Here is a 22,318-nt window from a genome sequence, read left to right as displayed (position 1 = left end):
CACACATACACCATTTTTATAGGCTGTAGATTACCAGGAGTTAAACGTTCAGAGAAAAAAATCCCTAAAATTCAGGAAGAACTCACACAACCATTAACAACAACCATCGTCACACCCTTCAAGCATATACTTGGAAAAAAACAAGCAATCCAAAACTGGTTTGATAAGACCAATCACGGGATCCCAGAGAAGAGGAAGCAGTGTGACATAACTTGATTAACAATGAGAATGAGGATGTTTTTTTTTGGGGGGGGGGGGGGGGGGGGTGTACCTTTGTCCACACCTCCCAGGTTGCTGCAGGTGCATCAGGTGTTTAGGCGGACCCTGATGCTCCTCCACCTTGTTTGTCTGTGTAGGGAATGTGTCACCCACCAACTTACATGTCTTATAAACAAATACACACCCCCAAGAGTAAACACTTGAGTTGCAGATTAGCAGGGACAGATTTCACAAACTGAGGCACTAACCTGGTGCTTTCTTTCAAGAGGTGTAATCTGACAATGGAAAAACAGTAACATGACACTGTAAAGCCAATACTGGTCAATTGCTGAAAGGGAGACCAAAAGGCTGACTCCTTTTATCACGAGACAAGTTTGGTGAAAAGGCTGAAGTATGTAACTGGGGCAAACGGGTTCTCTAACTGTCTTCCTAAAATCTTTGATGTGAAAGGAAAAAAAAAAGAAAGAAAAGTCTTCTTTTCTCCTGTTATGTAAATATGTGTCAGTGGTAATCTGAGACTGTAGCGTGGAGTTCAAACCAGTTGAATCAGGAAGAAATAATGACAGATGGTAGTTAGTTTCAAATCCCAGACAAAGCAAGGAATGAAATATCTTCCTGTTTAACTGCTCTTGAGCAAGACTTCTCTAGCCATAGCTTTAGAGGGCCAGTCCTCTCATTTTACGCATGACACTGGGTTTTCTTGTCACACTTCAGGAGACGTACATTCGATGTAGGTGTATTTAGGTACAATACAATTGTATTTAAGTGTTTTCATGTTTGACTTACACCTGCGACAGAAACTACGTCTGTTGAACTTTTGATGTGTCTTGTAACTCCATTAATTTGGTTTTGACGTCACCACCTTTGTTTAGTTTTCTTACAGTTAAAGAGCATTTATCAGCCAGCAGCTCATGGGTTAAGGTGTTGGTCTTAAAGCACAAAATTGTACAGTCCAGGAAAGTAGAAGGTTCTAAATTATTCTAAATTATGTAGCTTATTTCTTGCATTACCAAAAACAATATATTTTCAACATATTTGACATTTTCACTAAAAATAAAAAATATAAAAATGACTGGAAACTGACTACTGCGGGGGTCATCACACATCAAGTATTGACACAGGAGGGAATAGGCTCAGCTTTTTCTTCTGCTAAGTCCACATGCAACAGAGGAAAAGGAAGGCAGTCTGAATGAAAACCATACTGAAACATAATGAATGAGGGTGAAACTGGTTTTACAACTCTTCAGATGAATGTGCTGCAATCTGATGTTCAGGTATTTTGTAAACTGGCCACCGAGTCTCATTCAGTGCCTCAAGAGTGACACTTGTACAGCAACACAATGAGACTGGTAGGGAGTCATCAGTACAATCCAAAACTCAAGCCTGAAAGGTCAGATCAATATTTACTCTTGTAATGCTCTCCATGTTCCCAGAAAGCTTTGCATGTTGCCCTTTCTTTCTCCTTCATGCTTACTGGTCACACAGTGTTGGTTAGGTGTTGTTTACAGTTAATTTGATGACAAATAATCTGAGCAATTTTCTCCAGGAGGTGGCGTTCAAAATGAAAATGCTTAGCAGCTACTGTTTTAATATTTTATAATATACTCTTTTATCAGTTAATCTTACAGGTTTCTAAATTAAATCTCACTATAGCTCTTGAAAAAATATAGTCGTTTATATTAGTATAGGAATAAAATGTTACGTCCCCTCCACTGCTGTATTGGATCCAAATATTTCCCCCAGACTGGATTCTGTTGCATGAACAGCCGGTGTGTTGCTGCATGACTCTTGAAGTACAAAACTACATCCTCTTATTACTTTATGTCCTCAGTAGAAAATAAACTTCCACAAGGGGATAGTTTAAAACACAATAAACTGCTGGGGATTTGCAGTCTTATGCAACGCACAGCCATCCTGTTTCTGTGCCCTTCTCACATTCTTAAGCAGCCTGAAGGGCCCTCACAGTCCATCTCCCACATATGGAACAATGCAGTGCATTAAAATTCATATGCTTTTCATCTGGAGAGCAGACGCTCAGTATCTGTCCCAACCAGTTGTGCCCCTGCTGGAATCCCAAACGCCCGGCTGATAGGACAGTCCTCCGCCCCCGATCCTCTGTGGCGCTAAAGGACAGAGGACAGTGGTTTCCTCACAGCGCTGTTGCTGCATCACAGAGACACTTTTGTCTTTTGGAGATTGCTGGTCTTTTTCTTTTTTTCATTGTGGCTCCACAATCATATTTTATTCAACAGCTCCAAGACCCTTTCAGACGACAGTCAGCCACCCTGCTGAAGTTGAATCGTTGGGTCATGAGAGTATTGTGGGCGAGCATCGCCAGCTTTTTCGTCATGCTGTGTGTCACTGAAGGATGTGAACCAATATTAACCTAACTCCAGCCGGCAGGTGATGCTGAACTTTAACTGACCCGTCTGCACTGTTACATATGCAGAATGAGAACTATGGACCTGTGCTGCTGTTTTAAAGACTTGACTTTCTGGTGCTCTTTTTTTTTCTAAATATAAAAAGTGAAGTGTGTGTTTTCTGGTTTATTCCTGCTGATTATAGCTCAATAAGCAATGTTGTTTCTATGAGGAAAAAAGGAGTTCAACTACAAACTTCATACGCTTCAACAACAAAAGCGATCTGAGCTTGTGTTATCATTCAGGCCCATTTTTGTATCCTATATACAATTTGGAAATCTGTTTGTATACCAACATGCCTGTAAAAAAATGAGCCTTTTCTCAAACTCATGCACATGGAGGATTATCCACTAATGCATACAGCACACAACACACCAAAATATATACCTAGTACATGTGTCATTTTATTTACAAACTGCATTTTTATAGCTCAGTTTTAATATCACAAAACTTGTTACTGACTCCCAAAGGGTCATTTGTAGAGGACTGTGAAAAGACAATGAAAAAACATCTTAAAAACCGTAATGAACAAAGTATAATATTTTATTCCGTGAAAAATATATATTTGTAATAAAATGTGGGCTATGTATGTAAAACAGTATAGAGACAACTTTTAATTATTTTATTTTATCCTAAAATAATTCAAGTTAATGATTTCTGTCTGACTAGAATAAAAGCAGCGTTTTGAAAATGTATCTTAGGTGCAAAAGGGTGCTCACAAGTTAGACCACAACACAGATCCAGTTTGCAGTCGCTCAGTTTTTTAAGAGTTGCTGCAGTTCCCACACTCCTTTTCTTTTATACAAAATGTACAATACATATATTTAAATTGGCACTCCATATCAAAACAAATGTTTTACAAACAGTATGCAACTAAAGTTATATATAATATAAATGTTTTTTTTTTTATTTTACAATAAATCAAATCTGTATATGAGCCTACTTAAATGACTGATGACGACTTGTTAATATGACAGGCAATCAGATTTCTGCATTTTTATTTGTTCTACATCCTATGCTGATTGCTTTCTATCTAGTGCACACTCAGTGTTATGTTGTGTTGTTAATGGAGAGAAGGGGGATAATAAAAAAAAAAGTCTATATAAATCTATGAAAAGGCCCAAAAAAGTGGGCTTTTAAAACTACAAAAACCTACAAAAAATAGGAGAGATGATAAATGAAAGTCTTAAAAATTGCTCCCCATAACAAAATCATTGTCCTCTTGTGATCAAGTTATTCCTTTCTGCTTGAATACAGTAAGTTTTTCTGGGGTCTCTTTCACTCTTGACATCTCAGTGGCTGGAAGGCGAGATAAACTCCATCACTTAATTTTGATTAACAGGTGTCCTCTCATCGTCAAGGACCCAACTTTTGATGTTTTTGTTTCTCGATTTTTAAACAAGTGTGCTAAAGCTAAATCATCTGCAGACCTGCTGCACTTGATTGATTAGCTCCCCAAAGCGATCAAACAGCCCCTCAACCCAAGCGCCGTTCTGCAGACACCTCTGTACCGTCTCCTCTTGATTCAGGTCGCCTGCCTGCATCCGCAGAGATGCAATCTGCACAAACATGAGTACAAGATATTAGAAAGCACACTAAAGAAAAGTTTCACCAGAGTAATTTGCATCTAATGTTAAACTGTTTAAATATTACAGACATATTCACAACAATGCCTTACCTCATCTTTACACATGAGGTACGTGTGGTATTTATAATGCTGCAAAGAGTGGTACAAAGAAAACCACTGAGTTTTCTGCTGGTCCACTGTAAACTCCTGTGGAAAAAAAAGGAAGGTCAACTACAATGCCTCCAGGACATCTGATACTTTTCCCCTCATGATAATGAGCATGGATGCAGAACGGTTAATAGTGGCTTCAGTACAGTGCAGAGATATGAAGAAGAACAAACGGTGACACTCTGCCCTCTCCTGGACAAATAATGACTCTCACCAAACGTAAACCTGGAAAACACATCCTTACTGAAAGGTAGGAGAACATTTTTGGTTGATTTTTCTGTAGCATGATTATCCTTTTCTAGGTTGTTATGGATGATTTCCACCATTTTTTCTTAAATTCAACAACATCAAAGAAAACACTGCAAAAACTTAAATCTAAGTAAGATTAAAAATCTTAAATTGAGTACACATATGCATATTTTTTTAAAGGTAAGATAATTCTTATTTCCTTAGTTTTTATGCCAGAGAACTCCTCTTGTTTTAAGAGTATTTTTACTTGTTTTGGGAAGTCTTGACGAGCCAAATTTTCTTGTTCTGTTGGCAGATAATTTATCTTATTTTAAGCAACATTTACCTAATTTTCGTATATTTTTTCTTGGTTTTTTTTTTAAGACTGGGTTTCTGCAGTGAAGCACTTCACAAAAGACAATAGGGGGACATTTTTTATGATTAAATGACCATACCCATGATCCTGTCTCACCTGAGGCACCTTGCTAGGCATCTTACAGGGCTTCATAGTCTTCTTGTTGTAGGCCTTTCCACTGAGACGAACTTTAAAGGCAGGAGTTTCCCCATCCTTCTTCAGTTCAGTCACCACTGATATCTCTGGGAAGGTGTCTAGAGCTGTCTGAAAAACACAAGTAGTTAGGATTTACTGATACGTTAATCTTTTTCATCAAAATGCCATAATTTCCCTTTTTTCACATGGTTTGAATCCTGTGGTTTAAACAATGATGTGGCTGGTTTATAGATTTTACTGACTTGCAAGTTATTTTGTACGTTATGCACACACCCTAATCATGGAAAACACAAGAAGAAATGCATATGATGCAGCCTTTAAGTTAAATGTGATCTATGTGGCTGTTCCAAATAGAAATAGAGCTGTTGCATGCTCGGCGCAGGTGCAGCTTACATTCAGGTGCATCTTATACCCAGGTACGCTCTATAGCCTGGAAATTACAGTCATTCCACAGGGAGTTTCTGTCAAACTATAATTTCTTTTCAAAATTAGCCCTACAGTACAGACAACTTCCAATTTTCGTTTTCTCACATAAACTCACCTTTAAGACCTGCCCTATGTGCAGTTTGTGAAGCAGCCGTTTTCTGCTGTCAGTGATCATACCGTCTACTCTTTTCATATGTGGCAGCAGCAGTTCATCTGAAACAAATCATATACAAGTCACACAAGACAAGTAATAAGATCCTGAACTGTTTAACCGACCTAAATCACATTACTAGCTCTCAATATACAAACTGTGGACTGCTCACCTTTGGCTCTCTCAAGTGCTGTCAAGACATCTTCATCTAAGGCGATGCTGATGAGCAGCTCCACGAAGCTCCTGAATGTCTCCTTCATGGTTCGGGTGTTGAGGAGCCGTGAGGAACATGAAGGATTTAACTCTGAGAGTGTGTATTAGAAGTGAGAGTATGAAGAGATCAAAGTCATAAAATTTTGTTTCCAAACCAGTCTTCAAGGAAAAAAGTTAAAAGGCTTCTTTACCATCATCTTCGCCAGCTTCTTCTGTGGATGATTCTGAAGCAGTGGGTGACAGCTCATCCTTCCATTTCCGCCTCTTCTTAGGTGGCGGCTCTGCCCTTGACTTTACTTGTTTGGGCCGTGGCTTTTGGCTCTGAAAAGCTGCAGAAGGCGAAGCCGTCAAGCCCAGCAATGTTTTCACCTGAACACCCCTGTGAAGGAAAACAAGAGCAGTTAAAAACACAACAGAGCCATTTCATCAATAAAACTATAAAACTCCATCAGCGAGTGTTTCACGCGTACCTTAGGGAGTTCATTGGCTTGCAGCGTGGCTTCCGACTACACACTCTCACGTACTCCCTTTTGTTAACTGTGTCCAAAAACTTCACGTACACTCTCTGGTACATGGTCTTGGCATCACCAAAATATCCAAGATACTACATACACAAAGAAAACAATGTTACTTTCTCTAATATGAATGATCAATACTTCACACATACAACAACGTGTTTAACTTACACTGTTTGTGGCAGAGAAGACTCTCTTTCCATCTCTAAGTTCAGGCACAAATTTCTGCAGCAAAGCCTTCTGGACTTTCCAGATCGCTGGTGGTTCACTCCCCTCCCTCATTGTCACCTGGACACATCAGGGGGACACAGCATAGAGGGCACTTCAATATGTGCTAGCACTTCAAATATAAGTAATTGGAAACAAAAAAAAAGTATGTTAAAATAGAAACATAAGCAAGACTCATGAGGGCATATTTGGACCAGGTACAGTTGCAAATTCAACTTCAGCAACAGATGCTTCATCAACATAACTACACCCCAACAAACCTCTGATACAACATAGTCAACGTTTATAACAAGCATCTTTATAAACACAACTTTCTCAACTACAAACAATTTAGCTAAATACGAAAAAACAAAAAACAAAAACAGATTATTTTTAAGATTGGGAACTTGGTTCTAAAATGTGAGCAGTATGAATAATACATGTGAACTGGTTTTCTTGGCTAATCAGCTCTTGAGAAGAGTGAACGTTCACAACGCCACTCATCACCAATTTACATGTTATTTTTAAGCTTTAACTTACCTTCAAGGTTTCAATATCCTCATTCCTGACAACAAACTCATCTCTCTCGCGATACATTCCCTCTCCTCCGCTGTCAGACAGCTCTTCATCGGTCAGCCCCTCCATAGCCACACTCATCAACTGTACAGCCAGCTGGCCCGATGGAGTCTCTCTATAATCCTCTTTGGTCACAAATGTCGTCCCTCCAGGGACTGCATTCGCTGGTGGTGCAGGAGTGGTTGCCTGCAGCAAGCAGGCTTGCGAGACAGTGTGTGACATGATGGGAACTTGGTCTGGCTTTGAGATTGAACCTTGGATTTGGTTATCTGGAGAAGGGTTCAAAATGAAAACATGAAGAAAAAACATTTAAAGAAAGGTAAAAAAAAAAAAAAAAAAAAAAAAAAAAATTAAAAATGTATTTTATCTTAACTTATTAAACATGAGAAAGTAAATCCAAACAAAAGGCAAGTGTTGTTTCAGTGTTAAGCACAAAAAGTGACAAGAAGCAAAACATTTAATTGAACAGATTTAAGTGTATTAAACAATGTCAGGCTTTCATGTCAAGACGATAATAATCCAAATTATTAAGACAAAATAAGAACAACAACAATCCACTCATTTGCTATTGATTACGTAAAAAGTGGCTACAAGCCAAAGCTTTTCTCCAGAAATGAAATGAAGTATGTGTGAGTGTGTAAGTAATGTGTAAGACTTAATGAATGTGTAAGACAGCACAGCATCCTGCCCAATGTCTTCACTATTCACTAAATTCCTGGGAATCTACTCTTCACTGACACAGCTGGGTATCAAATGCCAGCAATACGTCTGTGGTGCTGAAGAAAAAAACTGTCAGGTAGCAACAACTGATGATGAATGCCTCTTATATCCCACCTGTTGTTTGAGCAGATAGTTTGCAATAAAGCCATTCATGATTCACGCGCAAAATAAGTTCTTTTAAAACTACTTATGCTTAGACAACATGCTTATAGGCTGCTCTGATAAAAAAAAAAAAAAAGATATATGTATCCTGCTCAGTGTAGGTATGTTATTACCTGTTCTTGTCTTCTGATCAGAAGATTCATCCAGTGATGAAAGGGCTGAGCTGATACTGTTTCTCAGAGCTTGGTTCTTCCCAGTGCTCTCCTCTTCATCTGAGCTGAAGGTTGGCAGCGTCTCTAAGTTCTTTTGCAGATCCTCATCCAGACGTTTTTGCTGAGAGCTTAATCCTGGGCTCTCCTGGGAAAGCAAAGGCCCTGGTTGTGTCTGAACTTTGGGAGGCAAAGAGGGCAAGGTGCCCATTTTAGATGAGGTGGAGGGCTTTCTTGGGCGACTAACTGTCCGTGCAGGACTTTGAGAGTACTGCTGTTTGGGACCAGATTTGATAAAGTCAAGGAAGGAACCAATAAACCCAGTTTTGACTTCTGGCTGTTTCTCTTCCACTTCGCGAATCTTCTGCCGGATTCTCTCTTGTTGTGGACAACCATCGTATGTATTGTGTGAGGCAGACGGAGAATTGACATCACCACTCTTGGGGTTTTGTCGTTTTGTTTGCACATTGCGCTTGGCTGCTCGTGTTAATCCCCCATCATCATCGGGAACTCCTTGTTTGGTCAAAGATTTGGAGCGAGCCTTTTTTTTGGGAGAGTCCTCACCGTTTGGATATTCCATGAGGCCATTTTCTGTATCAGCACTTTTTGTGTTGCCTTTGACTCTGTTATGAACATCTGAGGAATCAAACACCTGCCCAGCTGAGTGATATTCATTTTCTGAGCCTCTTCCATCCTCATTTGTGTCGAGCTCAGAAGTATTGCTGTGGTGAACGGGCTGACTCTGACAGTCTCTAGTTATATGAGCCCCGTTTAGCGCCATACTGATGGTTTGACAGTTAGGGTTGTTCATAACCGGATGTTGTGTTGATGAGAAACTTGGTGACATGTGTCTTAAATCCACAGTCTGGAGATGTCCTTTAGAATCAACAGGACTTGCCATCGCCGCCATTTCAGCCTCAGCAGAAGATGCAGCCTTAACAAAGTCTTGTGGTGTGACGCCACAGGCTGCCACGGTGGCAGCCAGAATGTCATCAACATTTGATAAAATATTTCTCTCATCTGCCAGAAGCATCGAATCTGGAAAACAAATGGAGTTCAGAGCAAAGTGGTTCTTGGCTTCGTTTGTCTGTGGATTTGCCGTCTGACTGTAGTGGTGTTTGGAGGAAGAAGAGCATTCTGAACTCGGCTCAGACACTGCTGTGCCCTGTTGACTGTGGGCTTCAGTGACACTGGAACCCAGCAGGTCTCGATCCATCTGAAGGTACTGGACATGAACTGGGCCCATTCCCTGGGCTGGTTGGACACCTTGCACTGATACTAACTTTGAAGTATTCTGACCACAGTGTAAAAGAGGCTGCTGGACCAGAATCATGTGATTGGGTTCAAGGAGAACCTGGGTGCTAGGGACTGTGATAAACTGAGTGTGGGCTGCTGAATTTTGATTTTGGGACTGAGTATGGGTCTGCTGGTTTTGTTGATGTGGCTCATGAGATCTGAGCTGAAGCGGGTGCTGCTCAAGCTGCTCTGAACAAAGAGAGGGAACAATAATGGAGTTTATAGTTCTCACATTGGTAGATTCAGCACTACTGGCACTACCTAAATGAATCTGCTGTTGGTTTCTAGAATCCATCTGTTCATCTTTTACCTGGACTGCATTTCTATGACCTACAGCCATGAGTTGATCATCAGTATGTGAATTGCTTCGAATAACACTATGCATTTTGTGATCATCCATTTTTGACATAACGTAAATGACATTGTTGTGAGAGGTCATACTGTTATCAGCTGCAGACACCATGGATGCCTGTTGTAGAGCCTCTATGACCTGAAGAGGAAGCTCTTCAATTTTCTGCTTGCCATATGTCGGCTTTATGTCCTGTTCTGAGGACCTGACATTATTTTGTAAGGCTTGAGGAGTTGCAGAGTAGGAAGACAATGGTACCGACAAAACATTGAGGGGCTGTGTCTGCTGCTGTGACAGAGTGTTATGCGCTTTACCTCCCACTGAGTCCCGTATGTGAGTATAGTCCACCGTAGAGGTTGACGTGGGAAGACTTTGTACACAAGTGGATGGGTAAGAGGAGGTTAGAGATTGGCCCGGGGTGTAACTTTGGGACTGAGTTGCAGAAGTTTGGTCTTGTGACTGAGATGTAAAAGTTAAGCTTGAGGCTCCCTGAGAGTGGGATGTGGGGTAGGTCTCAGAAAGATTTCCTTGGCACAAGCTCTGGACCTGTGCCCCATACTGGATCTCTTGCTCTTGACTCAGCCCTGGGGTGGATGAGTAAATATGGGTTTGACTGACAGATGCCACATTGTCAGAGTGTCTTGGGAGGGAAGGAAGAGTTGTGTAGAGAGAGGAGAGTTTGTCTGAGGTGGAATGGGAGGTCTGAGACTGCGAGAGCGATGTGATATAGGTTTGAGGCAGACTGTTGGACATTGGGCCTGATAGCTGGACTGCCTGCTGATTAGAAATGACTGAGTTCTGTTTCTGAGCAGAGGTGGAATAATGCTCAGGAGACTCTTTTGTCAGGTTTTGAGAGTGAATCTCTTCATCCCCAGCAGAGTGTGGATCAAGCTTGGAAGCAAAGTCTTTCGCTTTCAGCAACAAAGTGGATGTAAAAACTTGTGTTACACAGTCTGTTTTAGGTTGTGGGGAACTGTTAATCCCTTGAGAAGAGTCTGCTCTTGTGGAGGGACTGCAAGACACTGGGGTATGACGGGATGAGTCCTGCTGGTAGGATACATCCGCTTCGCTGCCAGAGCCAAAGTACCCTTGTAAAGAGTGCTCCGAATTGGGCAACTGATCTGAGGCCATGTGGCTACTTGAAGGCCTTTGGTGGTGTTTAATAACACTACATTCACGCTGAAGAGCTCTTTCAACTGAGCCAGAGAAAATTGTAGCCCCATAGGGCTGCGGGGCAGCATGAGGGGCAGGAAGGGCGGTGGGAAGAAGGCTGAACTGGGGTTGCAGGAGATGTGGAGCTGACTCTTGAGCTGAGCGATAAGTGGAGGACTGCACAGGCAGAGTCGAGCCCAGAGACGGGACAGAGAGGTGATTGAAAGCCAGAGCAGTGGGAAGCACTGCTTGGCTAGATTTGAGATGCAGCAAAGGATCATGGTGAGAAAACAGGCCATTGGTGGACGTACTGAAGGCAGGATCCTGGAGAGCCAGGGAAGAGTTGGCAGCATAACTCCTGGAAGGGTAGGCACCAGTGTGCTGATAGGATGGAAGAGCAGCAGGAGAGGGGAACGTGGCTGTGGAAGGCAGGGCACCAGTCAAATACAACTCAGTGGCGGACGTGCTGGAACCTGTGGGAAAAGATTAAACGGTATAAATACAGAATTTTACATTTTGAAAAACTATGAAATAAGATACAGCTAAAATGCCAGAATCATTTGTTCTTATCACAAATATAACTTGATGTATTCTCACCAGTAGGCCAAGATGGAGATCTAAAAGGAGGAAGCAATGAGGCACTAACAGGACCAGCCTGAAGACTTCTCGACTCCATGGCTGACAGGAAGCTCATGATTGAAGTCACAGGAGTATTACTGCTTGACTCGAGCGTTCCTAACAGTCAAAATAGAAAAGGAAAGATGATCACAGAGTGCCTTGGCATTTAAAACCAAAAATATATGCACAAGTAGATGCCACTAGAAGCGCCTTTTATTTAGCTAAACCGGAGAGCACCCATATCTCACCTGTTGCAGCAGGTATGTGTGCTGTAGTGTAGCTGGGAAGCTGGTGTGCGGAAGCGTAGCTTTGCTGCTGGAGGAGTTCGCCATCGAGGTGTGCTGCACCATAACTAGGACTGTGTGCAAAAACAGACTATTTTCATTTGAGCTTTATTCTTCAGGAGCAACAGTAAGCCACCCAGCTAAAGATGACATATACAGCGTACTGAGATATTCAATCCACTGAAAATACAACTGTTGGGCTGACTGAATTCTCTGACACTTAAATAGACCAAAGCCTTTTCATATAGGTTTAGTAGATGGCCAGTTTTTCCATTAAACTTATTCTCATTTTGAAAAAGAATAATTACAGAATTACATAAGTAATGAAGCTCCTTGGATCATCCGAAGTCTAAACAAAGCTCATAAATTAACTTATTAACTCTGTAAATGACTTTTGTCTTCACACATAAATGTCACACTCTCTCAGGTATTCAGTGTTAACAAGTAAAATATAAATAATAAAATAAAATAAAAAACTCTGAAGGGCCACACCCTGTTTGCAAAGCAAGAGCAGCTTCATAAAACACTAAATGTTTACTCATACTTTATAACAGTACAAGCATCACAAATTTCATACCATGTGCTGGAGATAGTTTATACTATTTTGCAACCATTAATAAAGCCCTTGTAAATATTAAGAATAATTATGTAAAAAAGTTACCCCCCTCCTTTTTTGTGTGTGTGTGTGTGTGTGTGTGTGTGTGTAAAGTACTTTAAAACCTAGGATTACATTAGATGACAATTTACTCTGTACTCAAAGGCAAATACCCTAAAAAGTAAGCCTTTATTATGAATTTCTTTCTTGCTATACTAATATACAGAATACAAAATTAGTTATGTTTATCTTTTAATCTGACAAATTATATTCTCACTTTAGGGAAAATTTGTGAGAACCTGAAACATACTCAGGTGTACTCACATGTAGTCAAGCTGACCTTAAGTGGTGACCTCCAGCCTACTGCACTTTCAGTGACTGCCAGAGGAAAAAGAGCTGAATGGAAGCCTCTTTGTTTATTTATGGGACCCTCTGTCACACCAACACCATACAAAATCTTCCAATGTAGCTATTCTTTTATTACCAACTATAAAGATGGTGAAAATGAATGAATCACAAAGCAGATCTAAACACCTCACCAAGAGCCTCAGACCTGTGCTTTAAAAAGTCAATACACAAAAACTGAAGGTCTATTTACTGTTCCAGCACATTCATGGAATTATTTAAGTAATTGATCATTATGGTCGACTCTGTCTGAGAATGGTTAACTTTTCTGTTTTCATGCAACATATGTTGCCTGGTTTTATCTGCACTAAAAGCGGTAACTGATTATCTGCAACAGATTCAACAGTTTTATTTGTAAATGTAACACCTCATAAACACATCACTATGCATGTATGTATATATGTATGTTATAGCTTTGGGGACGTTTGCTGCTATATTACCTTTGTTGGTTGCAATTTAAGTTATAATAGAGGGATGGCACTGTTATATTTGCAGCACCTGCACAAATATACACAAATGCTAACACATCACCTTAAGAAACACCACTTCTTCACATGTCAGAGCTGTCATACAATAACTGCTAGCATTATTTGCTAGTCACCTCTCTTGTTTTGGTTGTAGGGATCTATGAGTTAACTCCGGGAGCCGATAAAATGACAGAAAACTACCAAAACCGGTAAACTGAAAATATACATGACATTTATCTCCCTTTAGCTGTTTAGTGTGCATAGCCATGCAGAGGACACGGTATGCTAACCTAAACTAGCGAGTTGAGAGGTAATAACATACAGCTGAACACACCGACAAGTCAGTCTCTGCAACTCTGAACAAACTCAACATTTTTTCCACTTCCCGCAGTGTCCCCCGACAACCACAAAGACCCCTGCACTGCTCTCCGAAACCACAGCTAGGCCTTCCATCACCGATTTTTCCTTTGGAAGGTGACCCGCCTTCTCCTTCATCTTTTACCTTGGCTTGATACTAGCTGAGCCGCGGTCAAAGGCCCACGAAGCTGCGGTCTGTGCTGGTGGAGCCAGCGCGTCCGTAAAGCTGGAGCTCGGGTAGTTCCTGTCCATCATCCCGCGAAAGATTCCCTTCCCCAGCGGAGCTTCGTGGAGCAGCGGACACACATCGTAGCAGCCCGGGTCGGACCCAGCGAGCAGCCGCGTCGACTGTCCCGTCAAAGCACCGTGCAGTCCGTGACAACGACCACCGAGTTGCTATGTCCCGGATAAAATATCACCTCTCCCTCTGCGTGATTTCGTTATTTTTCGTGCTTTTTCCGTCATAGAGAGGAGTCCACTGGCAGACTTCTGTGTGTGCGGCTGGGACACTTGGCTGCAGCTAGCAGACTAACCTAAACTTTCCACAGAAGAGAAAGTGTCACACTACAGAGGGACAACTCACGTTACTCCAGAAACTAAGTATCGAGGTAAGATTGATCCGATGGTTGATTCGCCACGCGGAAACAATCACGTGACGATCCTAAAGAAACCCCACGCTGCTTTGGGGTGTGGCGCTCAATTTGAAAGATGGATGTTTCTCCTGTATGCAATAAATTGTGTACATAATCGTTGTAGTTTTTTTCTTCCTCCCAGTTTATTTATATGTGTGGAACTTTGTCTGTTGCTGCATCAATAATAACCATTATATTTTTCTCTTTTACCCCCTTAACTGGTTACTACCAGGGGCACCACTACCTATTGTTGGGTCACTGGGCTAAGACGTTTTGTAGCCCCTGCCGCGTCCTCCAAATGTAACAAGTCTCATTACAGAAAATAATATCCAGGTTTACACTTAGGGTTTCTTTATTTAGTTGTATTGACATATTAATAACATGACCTTAGTGAACAATATTTACTACAATAATGAATGAATAAATAACTAAATAACCTAGTGAAGCCATGCTTCCTAAACAGAAATAGCTTATCAACATTACTTTTCAGACACTGCAGCCACAACATGTAAAAACCTGCAGATGCTTTCACTAAACACTGCACTGTCCTTTTATGTGTGTTTAGATGCAGACATATCTTTTATTTATTTATTTATTTATTTATTTATTTATTGACAAGCCATCAGTCCCATTTCTGCCCAGTAAGTCCCTTACTGGACCAGTCTTAGTCATCCCCCAGAGGCCCGTTCAACACCAGTTCAACAATGTTCAACAATGTTCAACAACAATGTTCAACACCAGCACACAGAAACACTTATTTACATTGATTTTCTTAAAAACTTATATGATCTAAAGATTTGGATAACAATGTCCGAGTGGATACTTCATTGTTTCACATAGTGCTGCTGTATTCGAGTACCTGTATGTAATCACGTTTCCCACTAGGGACAGTAAATAAATTACTTGACATAAACAAGTTTTTCCTCCATCAACCGACATATTTCCCAGTGGCCCAAACAGGTTTACTATATGTTCTTAACCCATGAGTAATACTAGTAGGCCTACACACGAATGATCATAGATTGGTGAGTACAAATCTAAATTCTTTGCAACTAGGATGCCAGTCAGTCATGGTCTGTATCACTTAATGGCAGCTGCATGGTGTAAAAAATTCCATTAACCTGAAAAGGGTGGAGAAGGTATGAAAACTAATTTTATATTTCTTTATTTAAGCATTTATCCAAAGTGACAAATTATAAACAATACAAGATAAATGTGGGATTCAATATCTTCTACTTCTGCAATGTGTTTAAGTGAAAATGGGGATTAAGTAGAACTATGCGACCAGTTGGTGGTCATTTTACCTCCTGACCCACAACAGCCCCCAGATAGCATGATAATTATGTTTCAAAGTCAAAATGGACTTTTTGCTATGATCAAATGTTTACCAGACAGTAAGGTAAGGCATATTTATTTGTATGGCACAATTCAACAACAGGATGAGTCAATGTGTTTTACAGAGACATGAAAACAAGAAAGGAAAAGGAAATATTATTAGATATAAACTATTGCAATCACAATCAGTTCCAGCTTAAGAGAAATAAAAGCAGATTTGGACTTAAAAAAAAAAATTAAATAACTTCAAATAAAATCTACTGAAATGCAACTGAAAACTGGTGAGTCTTTAACCTGGATTTGAATAAAATTTTTCAGCTGATCTGAGGCTTTCTGGGAGTTTGTGCCAGACATGTGGAGCATAGAAGCTGAATGCAGCTTCTCTATGTCTCGATGTAAATAATTTAAAATAAATACAGTAATTCCAATTCAAATTTAGAATTCTGCACTTTATATTGTAACATTTTCTCTCCTAAAAGAGGAAATTGGTACAATGCTTGAGTTGTTTACATAACACCTTCCCCCTTTAGACACATGCTCTAAAACACAAAGATTATTTCCATAAAGACAACAGGTAATACAGGTACATTGCATTCACTTGTGAAAGTGCATACACGTTGACATGTATGTAGTACCACGGGTATGACAAGCCAGTGACTCAAAACTGCATTTGGTATGGTTCAGGTTCCAACCAAGTCAAGTTTCAGAAATACTTGGCTGTTTATCGAGATTGATGCTGACCACATTTTATTAATAAAACATAAATTAATAGAATTCTGTGGATACAAATACTTTGCATGTGAGGTAACTGTGAAAATCGTGTACAGCTAAAAAATGCAGGTCCAACAAAAGGTTCACTATGTTTATCATATTTAGTACATGGAAAATATTAAATATATTCACATTAAAATATAAATGCCTTTATTATATAAAGTGATTTTGTTGTAACTGTGTAACGTAAACTGCAACAACTGCTTTTATGGGAAATACAGGAAATGGATGCATTCCCAGTTCACCAGTCATAAAATCCATCATACAGCACCTGTAAGGTTAATTTGTTACCATTTTAACAAACTATCTGAACAAAGATCAAAGTGTAATAGTGATGGAACTAAATCAATAAGTGTGTACTGGTGACGTTTAAAAATGCTGTTTGGATGGGTTTTCTTACCTCCAGAACAATATAGAAGGTCAAAATGAAAATATGCAAATATCAACTTATATTTTAAAATTCCAAGTACAGATATTACTGTACAGAAGTCTTTTCCAGGATCACAATTACACAGAGAAAAAAGCATTATGAAAGTAAAATATTAACTTTATTTTAAACATAATTTTGTGTTATAAAATATTTCAATAACAAATAATGCTGTTTCAGATCAGCTTCAAAACACCTTGTTCTGCAGTGCACTCTAGTAACATGAAACCATTTTGAAATTGCAAATCACACACAAGGACATAAATGATCAACACTTGTAAATGAAATGCTCATCCAAATCATGGTTTTAAGTTGAAACTACAACCCCAATTCTTATGAAGTTAGGGCATTGAGTAAAACCAAAATAAAAACAGAATACAATGATTCTTCTTAACCTATATTCAACTGAATAGGAAGAGACGAAAGTTGATGTTCAAACCAATTAACATAGCATATTTATTGCATATAGTCCATTATTCTGAATTTTATACATGTCCCAAAAAACTGGGATGTGGGGATGTTCACCACTGTTTTCATTACCTTTCTCTTTAACATTTGATAAGCATTTGTGAAACAAGGAAACCAATTCTTGCTTGATGTGCAATGAACTGTGTTAACTATTTTCTGAAGTGTTCCTGTATCCTTGAGGTAATATCCTTTACACAATGGTGTCAGTTTTTAATGCAGGGCAATAAACATGTTTTTTTTCAGCCTTGCTATTTATGTGCAGTCTTCTCGAGGATCTCTGATTTTTTTTTTTTTTTAATATTGTGGACTGTAGACGATGAATCCCTAATTTTCTTGCAATTGCACAATAAGATACACTCTTAAACTGTTGGACTGTTCATGCAATTGTTCACAAATTGGTAAACTTCAGCCTACCGTTGCTTGTGAACAACTGAGTCGCTCAAGAATACTCCTTTTATATCCAATCACTCACCTGTTTCCAGTTAACCTGTTCACCTGGAATGGTCAAAACAAGTGTTTTTAAGTATTCCTCATCTTTCTCAGTCTTTTGCTGTCCCTGTCTTAGTTTCTTTGAGACGTGTTCAAGTTAGCAAGTTAAAAATGAGTGAACAAAGTTGATATGTTTGAAAATTAAATATCTTGTCTTTGTAGTGTTTTCAGTTGAATGCAGGTTTAAAAAAATGTGCAAATCATTGGTTTTTATTTTTATTTACATTTTACCTAATATCCCAACTACATTGGAATTGGGATTATACAGTGCTACATCTTTTACAGCTAATTTTTATTTAACATGACGATAGTCTTTAAAAAATACTCAGCATGAATTAGATATTGAAAAACAGCTTAGGCTAAGCTCCATAGTCTCCATCTATTCAAGATTTAATTTATTCATTCATTACAGCACTGATGCTCAAGCAAAAACAATGGCTTCATATGCAAGAGGAACACTTCAATAAACATACATTGTAAAACAACAACAAAAATGTATATATAACATTTCAATATGATATTCCTAACAAAGCTAAGAATTATGAGGACTTTAAGCATTTCCTTCTTCTGTAGGAATTGCTGTTCATCAACATGAACCTTCATAAAATTACCTTCTGTGACATGAAATGCAATTTAAGTATGCATGTTGATCATATTAAGTGCTTCTGTGTTGCCAAAGTAGTTTTCTAACTCCAACACATGAAAGTTTTTTTTTTCCATTTTCATAAAAAGCAGCAAACTGAAAACAACTGAAAAATGTTTTTTAGCAATGAGCTGTCTTAAAAGAGGAACACTTGCACACAGATACATTTTAACAGTTTTAAAAATTAACATATAGTTGCGATAAAAAAGGACAAACACAAAAAGAAAAGAAAGTTGCTCAGATCACAACAATTTATAAGAGTGCCAAATTTTGCATAATTATGAATTATTAAATTATCTACTGGTTGCAGAATATATTGGTGGCAAACTACAGTAAGAGTAGATTTTGAGTTAGAGATGCTAATGAAAATAATTTTTCCCAGTTTCTCACTTCCACTTTTTAAATTAAACTGTCAAATCCATATTTTATGTAAATTAACTCAGTAGTCATTCCATTACTTGTCAATTGGCAAACCCCCATGTCTTTAAGGTCAGAAAGCTTCTTAGACAGAGATCCATGTGTGGATTGTGGGTTGGCCACTCTCAGTTGTTAAAATTACATCTCCAGTAGGCACTATACATAGCTGGTCTCAAGAGACACCACCAATGTAGAACTTTATAAAATAAAAAAAGATAAAAATAAATAAATTCAAAACTAGTTTGTCACCTGTAAAATATTAACTACAAAAAAACAGAACAAACAAAAACAATGATTGGTCTGAAAATAAACGCATTTAAACACAAGCGTTGGGGTTTAGTTTGGCAAAGGAAAAGAACATTGTGGGAAAGAAAAAGAAAGAAAGGAGCAGGTCAAGACTAAAAGTTTTCATTTAAAAACTTGAATTTAGACCACAATATACTCTGTAACAAGACGACAGCAAAAAAATATTACTGTACTCAAGAAAAACTGCCTAGACCTGAATTCCATTCATTCCCATCCACATTGTAAGAAAGCTCTCTAGTCTTACTGATGTAATTACAGAAGAGCAGTGTTCCATCACACACATGTGGTTATCAGTTATGACAACAGGCTTGTTGCTGACATGATAAATAAATCCATGAAACTAATTAATGAAACATTCTATTAAAAACTCTGGACATGGGATTCATTAAATTGTTAAAAAAACCAAACAAACAAAAAAAACCAGAACAACCCATCTACAGAAATGTTGAAAAATATCAACAACCTATCCAATTTCTTACCATATTTTATTACCTATTTTTGACATTTTTAGCCAAAGGAAATATATTTGTAAAAATAAAAAATAAAATATTATACCTAATAGGAGCAATAAAGAGAAGAAATGAAGACAGAAAACTGTTACAGTGTAAATGCTCTCTGATGTTGACAGTTACATACATCATCCTGAGGATACTACCGCCGAACACTCCCAGGTCTTGAGCTAAAATAAAAAAAAAAAAAAAAAGATAATAAAAAATTCGACATCACAAACTACATATGTTACATTATAATACGTAAAGAATATGCAAAGTTACCCAGGGTAGGGAGGTGGTTGAGCATCATGTTGTCCACTTCTTAAAATTGCCTGTTCATAGGAGGGTAGATCAGGGGACTCTACTGAGGGGGTCATGGGATGTAGGGAGACTTCTTCAAACCTTTGCATGATTATGGGAGCATTAGTCCTCCGATGATGTGCTCGAATGGAACTGTGAGTGGAGTACAAGTGTTCATGTTATGTCAGTCAAATGTTATGTACAATCATAAAATATTTGGTAATTTCCACCTTATTACAAGCTAAATTTAAAATATTTTTTTAAATGCATTATTGTATGACCCGCTTCTGAGAAACTTGCACAAAAATAGTGGTAAACATTTCTGGGAAAATGGCACAGTTTCAAGTCAAACTTCTTTCCGGAAATGTCTTATTGAAGATTGTGGCTCACATAAAACATTTAAAAATATATATATATATTTTTTTAACAACTTTGTATTTTCTCACCTTCCAAGTTTGTGTTCTTCCATTTAAAATGTAGTCAATTTAACACAGGTATGTACACTATTTCTATCCAATAGCTTAAGAAGATCCGATTTATAAAATCTAAAGATGTATAATGTCACCTCATATTTAATTTCCACCTCACAACATGATACTTAATTTGTTCATTTACTGCATATATGTTCTGATTAATGTGAGATGTTGGCACATTCTTGAGCACAATTTTATATAAATAGTCAAGCAGTGTAAAAGAAATACACATAGCCTTCCCAACCATTTATGATTCAGGCCCATAATGTTTACTGTCATCTTGTTTTTTTTTTTTTTTTATTTATTTATTTATTTTTATTTAAATATAGTTCCTGCCTGACCAGTTTATCAAATGTGGAATTTTTCTGCCTTTAAAGGTGTAACATGGGACTGGATCTGTGGCTTTATATGAAGGTGCTAAATGTTCAGTGGTAAGTTTCTGTCAGAGGCACTTTGACTGTGTAGTCAAAATATGCAGGAATTAATAAGGTCCTTTGACTCACCTCTGGTGGCTTAAAGCACTTTTGTGTTTGCCTTGACAGAAATACCAGATTAAGATACCAATGAGAACAATGGCCACGGCACCGGTAATAATTCCCACAAGAAGAGAAACGACATCAATCCGAGAACTTTGCTGGCCTTTAGCTGAGGATCATCACAAACAAAAGAAGTTACTAATTTCCATGTATCATGACAACAACAAAGTTCCTACTAGGCCTACTATGTGTAGTACACACATAAATAGATTATATAGTGTGTACACATCTATGTATACTGTACATATATATGTGTACATTAAATACACACACACAAAACATTTTAATTGTTTTATTTTCAAATATGTGTTACTGACCTTCTGTGTACTGTTTCCAAAAAACATCCTATAAAAATGGAAAGTGAAAGAGAAGGAGTGTCATTAGCAAGGTTAATCTGGTGAGATTTTTTAAAAAAATATAATTTTATAACATTGAACGGCATCACTCAACTGTATCTGGGATGTTCTCAAAGACCTCCCTGGCCTCCTCGTAATTGCAGATTTCCTCATAACACTCTCTCTCTAGATTCCCAGGAACGAACATCTCAAAGTCAAATCGGTTAAACAGCAGGTGGCGACCTAGGAACGAGTTGGCTTCCCCGCCATTGACAAACACTGTAAACAAAGAGATGAGACAGGAAAATATCTGGAAATGTCATGTGAATTCATTTGTAATCCTTTATCAAAATCACCTCACCTTCTTGGTCTTGTGATCCTTCATGTTTGGGGAGTAATCTCCTCATACAGGCCATGTGTCCACCGTTCAATAGTTGAAGTAGTATTAACAAGTGGAATAACATGACGCAACTGGAAACGATCATCCAACACTAATTTATAGTAAAAAAAAAAAAAAAAAAAAAAAAGTGCAATTTAGATCCCACCTTGCCCCTTTAGCAAACCAGGATCCTGTGTTTCACATTATCCACGTAGAAACGTGTCGCATGAAAATGGGCAGAGTTCACCAGCAGCAAAGTGAAATTTATCAGAAGGAGCGGCAGGTGTGCTTCCCGGAGCTGATAAAGTAAGTAGGCAAACGTCCAAGAGTATTCGCAAATGTATCCTTCTCCTGTCCACAGGTTTAAAACAGCTCCTCATTTGTATAAATAAGCGATTTCAAGCGGAAGTTGTCTCTAATCCAGAAAGACAGTTTCGGTAGTTATGAAAAAAAAACAACTTCTGTTTACTGCCAACAGGTAAAAGCCAGGCTCCGCCTACTTTTACGATTCCGTGAGTGGCTTTTTAAATTAGTCCGTATGCATAAATTGAACGCTAGATG

The 22,318-nt window shown here is 38.6% G+C and overlaps 2 protein-coding genes across 2 annotated transcripts; both read right to left on the bottom strand.

Moving 5' to 3' along the window:
- Window positions 1–3,125: 3,125 nt before the first annotated feature.
- On the bottom strand, window positions 3,126–14,321 carry qser1 (glutamine and serine rich 1). Its single transcript, XM_079242593.1, has 13 exons — window positions 13,901–14,321; window positions 11,896–12,005; window positions 11,627–11,764; window positions 8,197–11,502; window positions 7,166–7,470; window positions 6,590–6,706; window positions 6,374–6,507; window positions 6,095–6,282; window positions 5,863–5,994; window positions 5,655–5,752; window positions 5,075–5,221; window positions 4,318–4,413; window positions 3,126–4,198 (listed from the first exon to the last, which is right to left on the bottom strand). Exons 1-13 carry the CDS (start codon window positions 14,008–14,010, stop codon window positions 4,058–4,060), a joined length of 5,022 nt encoding a protein of 1,673 aa, XP_079098719.1. The 5' UTR covers window positions 14,011–14,321; the 3' UTR covers window positions 3,126–4,057.
- Window positions 14,322–19,894: 5,573 nt separating this feature from the next.
- On the bottom strand, window positions 19,895–21,794 carry prrg4 (proline rich Gla (G-carboxyglutamic acid) 4 (transmembrane); the record flags this gene model as incomplete). The annotated part of the gene is made up of 6 exons (XM_079261838.1): window positions 19,895–19,922; window positions 20,017–20,187; window positions 21,011–21,152; window positions 21,361–21,388; window positions 21,494–21,657; window positions 21,740–21,794. The coding sequence occupies 6 exons, from the start codon at window positions 21,792–21,794 to the stop codon at window positions 19,895–19,897; spliced, it is 588 nt and encodes a 195-aa protein (XP_079117964.1).
- Window positions 21,795–22,318: the final 524 nt, after the last annotated feature.

This window comes from Telmatherina bonti (assembly GCF_933228915.1).
Source record: "Telmatherina bonti genome assembly, chromosome: 1".
NCBI classification, from domain to species: domain Eukaryota; kingdom Metazoa; phylum Chordata; class Actinopteri; order Atheriniformes; family Telmatherinidae; genus Telmatherina; species Telmatherina bonti.
Note: the sequence above shows the minus strand (reverse complement) of the source record. Positions and strands in the feature narration are given on the sequence as shown.